Here is a 5,000-nt window from a genome sequence, read left to right on the forward strand (position 1 = left end):
TGTATCCAATGAAACTTACAATGAATCCACATACAATGACTGAATGAGGAGGTGGGATAAGAGCATCTCGAACAAGGCTGCCTACAGGATGAATTTGGACACCGGGTGTCGCGACTTGCGCAATGACTCATAGTCTGTGGGAATCCATTCGACGTGAATCATTAGTGCCCTGCCTAGTGTCATCCTAAGCGCTCTCCTAAATCGGTGCCAATTGAGCATGTGAACACACACACACACACACACACACACACACACACACACACACACACACACACACACACACACACGCACACACACACACGTTTTTGGAAATGTAACTGAAGAGAACATTCAATCCACCCGTTCATGCTCGCTGAATGGTGCATTGAGCCTCCTGATTTAACATATGATCAGCTGATCTGGAATCAACTGATTACTCCCCCCACACACACACACTTGCAGTAAACAACCCAAAACAAGAATCTTTGAAGTGAGATACAAATAGGTGACCGTGTATTCAAATATGATTGCCAGACACCGGCACACACACACACACACACGCACACGCACACGCACACGCACACGCACACACACACACACACACACACACACACACACACACACACACACACAGAAGCACGGACATAATTACGCACACATACACGCATACCTTGGCTACTCATTCTCTCTCTCTGCTCTTCGGTGTCCCTCCCTCCCCTCCCCCACATCTCCTGACACCCAGTTTCGAGGGTTAGGGATTAAAATTAAAAAGGAAAAATGCTGACATCAGCAACACACACAAGGCATCTGAAACATGTAACAGCCCGGCGCACACACAATAACATAACAGCATGTTTGTGTGTATGTGAGTGCTGCTGATGGTGATAAATAGCCTCATAACAGCGGCTGGTTCCCGGGCCTCCCGTGGCAATAGCAGTAATTGGCCATTCTCTGTTCGTTAGCGTCTGGAAACAATAAATACCATCTTCAGAAACAGCGTTCAACAGACCGGTTATAAGGCATTGAGGCTGGGCGCCTCTTCGATTGCTTAGAAAGCAAACACACACACACACACACACACACACACACACACACACACACACACACACACACACACACACACACACACACACACACACACACACACACACACACACACACACACACACACACACAAACACACAGGGACAGTAGTCAACACGTTGTATATGCTGTGGCCCACCTGCTCACCTTCAACGACGAGAAACACCAAAGTTATGTCAGCGCCATACAGTAGCCTACCTTTTCCTCCCGGCAAACCACAGTGTAAAACTCGTGTCTTACTCTGTCTGAAACCATCGGCTGGGTAAAGGATATGGCCATTCGGTGATCTTTTTGGCGTATTTCCTCACAAAATTGTCCTCGCTGAAGATGAACAGCGAGCGGTTGACCGTGAAGCAGTTCTGGCGCACGGGGATGGGGTTGTACAGCGCCATAGTCCGGGCTCTCTGCGCCATGGACTGCTTGTACACTCTCTGGCCCCCGGGCCCACCGGGTGCACCGTGTCCGTGACCGTGTCCGTGCCCATGGCCGTGGGGACCTCCTTGCCTGCTACCACCACGACCGCCCGGGCCTCCTCCACCTGGGCCGCCACCATACCTGGCCGGTGCATCGTCTCCGAACCGAGCCATTCTCTGGACACCGACAAGAAGCGGTCTTTACGAAGGAGCGGAGCGGGAGTCCAAGGCTTAGCAGCACAGCTATACAACATTACATCTCATCTGGATCAGGACGGTGCATACGTGAAGCGTCGCTTCTTGTGCCGTAAAGGTGATCCAATCCGTCAAGAAGGGCCTTGGCTTTGCCCGACAGGAATGGAAATTCGCATGCCCTTTCTGGTTCTGCCGACGGGCCCTACTTGAGAGGAAAGTCAATCGGCGTTGGTTTAGCTGAGCGGCTTATTGCACCGTGGACCGAACACGGAATCTTGTGCGGTTGCTGATCCTCAACGTGTCCTGGCGCTACGTTGTGTTTTAAGGAGTATTTACCACCCCCCAAAAATACATCAGTACAGATTTATGAGCCCGACATCAATGTTTCATGTTCTCATGTTGTTCGGCTGCGCTCGTGTCTGCATCACCTTCCCTTATTCTTGGCAGATCGGATTAAGGACTGTCATGAAAATATGTCCTGACATCTTTAACGCATCAAACGGCAGAGCAGTGATTGATTGGACATACTCTTTAATTCCGATATGACGGTAGCCCACGCCAAATGAAACAAGTCATAAGCATAGATAGTCCGCGGACAGCAGCATCAACTTTGCATTTTGGTCTGGGTCTTGCTTAATTTTAAGAAGGCAGCGTAACTGTTATTTATTTAATTTGGAGCCATCCGCAATGTTTGGTAGGATGTATTGCTGTAATATGCCTCCCGCCACCTTTCTGTCATATTGAAAATAGACAACCACCTTGACATACGGCATTTACTCCCTAAGAAAAATCCACATTCAGATCCGCTTACATTTAAAAAAAGAAAAGAAAGATGAGATAAATCGCTTTCCTTCAAATGTCGTCGTCGGTGGAGTCGAGGGCTGTTGTTGAACCCCTTTTGTCTCAAAAGAATCCAATGGCATCCGTCCACCTTGTTAAAACCGCGAGCCTCTCCTCCGTGGTACCTGGTGCGCAGCCATCCATCCGCGGTGGAAGCAGCTGGGACCCGCCGATAGCATCGTCGAAGGCAACAGGATGACGGCCACTTGTCCGCCCGTCTCAGCACACCGGCGTCAGGTTCTCAATGAGGCTGCTTCTCCGAACAAGTCCATAAGCTTCCCCGCCCCTCTGTGGTACCTTGTTCCGATGGAACGCGTATTGTCCTAGGAGCGTCCTTCTCTTCGTCTCCCTCTCTCTCTCTCTTCCCTTCAAGGAGTGCGTTTCTTTCACTCTCTCTCTCCCTCTCCCTCTCCCTCTCTCTCTCTCTCTCTCTCTCTCTCTCTCTCTCTCTCTCTCTCTCTCTCTCTCTCTCTCTCTCTCTCCGTCTCTCCCTCTCTCTCTCTCTCTCTCTCTCTCTCTCTCTCTCTCTCTCTCTCTCTCTCTCTCTCTCTCTCTCTCTCTCTCTCTCTCTCTCTCTCTCTCTCTCTCTCTCTCTCCCTCTCTTTTTTCTCTCTCTGTCTCTCTCTACCTCTCTTTTCTATCTCTGTTCTCTGTTCTCTCTCTCTCTCTCTCTCTCTCTCTCTCTCTCTCTCTCTCTCTCTCTCTCTCTCTCTCTCTCTCTCTCTCTCTCTCTCTCCCCCCCCCCTCTCTCTCTCTCTCTCTCTCTCTCTCTCTCTCTCTCTCTCTCTCTCTCTCTCTCTCTCTCTCTCTCTCTCTCTCTCTCTCTCTCTCTCTCTCTCTCTCAACTGACCCTAGGGGAGGTGTGTTGTGTGTTGTGTGGGGGGAGGGGGATGGGGGGTTTGAGGATATCTGAATGGATGGAAGAGGGAAAAGAAAGGGACTATATAGTGAATATATATATCAAGCACTCGGGCCAATTGTAAAAAAGAAAATGAGAACGAGATCGATTCTGCGTCGCACAGGAGCGCGCGTACGAGGTCAGTATAGCCGCAGCACATGACGCACTCGGCCCCCGCTCTCACGCTCTCTTCTCCTCCAACTTCCATATGAGATGGGCCTACCTTATTTCCACGGGTGGCGCCATAGTCAGACACTTGTTTATTTTAAGGTCCATCTCATACGAAAAAACACACTGACACACTCATGTCCGCTAAAGCTAAATTCATCTTTACCGCCTCGTGATCGATAGTTATAACCGAATCGCTGAGACGGAGCGGACACAGCTGTTTACATATGGTAGGCGTTTTTCCGTTTTTCCGGCGTTTCGTATGCCGCGTTTCCAACATGGTCTACCAGGTTTGCCTGCCTATGTGCTTTTCATGAACACGAGTCTGAGATAGTGTGTATGTGTGCGCATGCATCCGCGAGTTTGTGACAGCCATGCCATCACGCTGCTTGTGTAAGAATAATAATAAATTGATACTCAGCTGCAACCAAGCTGAGGGAAGATTGCGCGCATACAGGCGCGTGTGCATGAAACCAGACGAAATGTATGGCAGGCGTTGTACGCGTACGCGCGTCTCTGTGAATGTTTGTTAGAAACGGGGAGTTGGGGTATGGCGAGTGGATAGTGCCAAACCTTAGGATTCCCTGGAAGAGGCGAAGGAGCAGCCTACCCTACGTCGCCGTGGGAACGTGTGAAATTTTGAATGGGATTGATTGGGACTGCAGACGAGAGACCAGCAGCGACGTCACGGCGACGGCATGGAAGATCCGCCCACCGGCGGCGGTGTCACGGCGACGTACATAAGGAAATTGTGACAAAATATACGTCTACTCTCGACGTGTGGATAAGTTCGTCGCCACTAAGACGCCTGCTACCCTACGTCGCCGTGAGAACGCCTGAACTAGAGAGGCTATTTAAATATATTAAAGATTTGCGTGAGAATCGGTATCTCTCCAGCAAAAAGTCATCCGAATATAGCCGTGGTCTTACAAATCTCTCCCGGTGGATTGCACGAATAATTGGTGCTCCGGTATCAACAGGGCATGCCATTGTGAACACATGGACTCTGCGGTGAACGCAGCTTTAAATCCCCAAGACCGTTATGTTCCAAACTTAACCTGCACAAAACCTGGTCCGACCAGGTTTGATTCAGAGCATATGTTGCTATAGTAACTAACATACCGTGTTCATTTTGGAACGGAAACCCTAGGGTTACCGCAAACCCTGGGTTAATTTGCCCGGTTATGTGATAAAACCGGCTTTGTGGAATACCCCTCTGCATCAATCATCAAAACATTTTTGAGATCTGTTTTAAAACAGTTTGTCTTTTTGACACATAAAAACTAATGTTTTTTATAAAATGTCATCAACTTATTCATCAACAAGTCATTGGATATATTAATATCAGAAAATAATGAAGAAAAAATTATAGATAGAGACTGGGAATCGATCCCCAGTCCCAACGGCGGCGGCGTGCATATCCT

General features: G+C 49.1%; 1 protein-coding gene across 11 annotated transcripts in view; it reads right to left on the reverse strand.

Moving 5' to 3' along the window:
* Window positions 1-2,925, reverse strand: part of cacna1aa (calcium channel, voltage-dependent, P/Q type, alpha 1A subunit, a) — an 87,450-nt gene extending 84,525 nt beyond the window's left edge. For 10 of the 11 annotated variants that reach the window (XM_030342756.1, XM_030342717.1, XM_030342708.1 and 7 more), the window contains exon 1: window positions 1,336-2,925. In XM_030342756.1, the coding sequence (XP_030198616.1) occupies window positions 1,336-1,649 (314 nt within the window). In that variant the 5' untranslated portion in view covers window positions 1,650-2,925. The remainder of the gene's footprint in view (window positions 1-1,335) is intronic. The other variant, XM_030342747.1, reaches the window with a different exon arrangement.
* Between the last annotated feature and the right edge of the window lie 2,075 nt (window positions 2,926-5,000).

Source organism: Gadus morhua, chromosome 2 (assembly GCF_902167405.1).
Source record: "Gadus morhua chromosome 2, gadMor3.0, whole genome shotgun sequence".
Lineage (NCBI taxonomy): Eukaryota > Metazoa > Chordata > Actinopteri > Gadiformes > Gadidae > Gadus > Gadus morhua.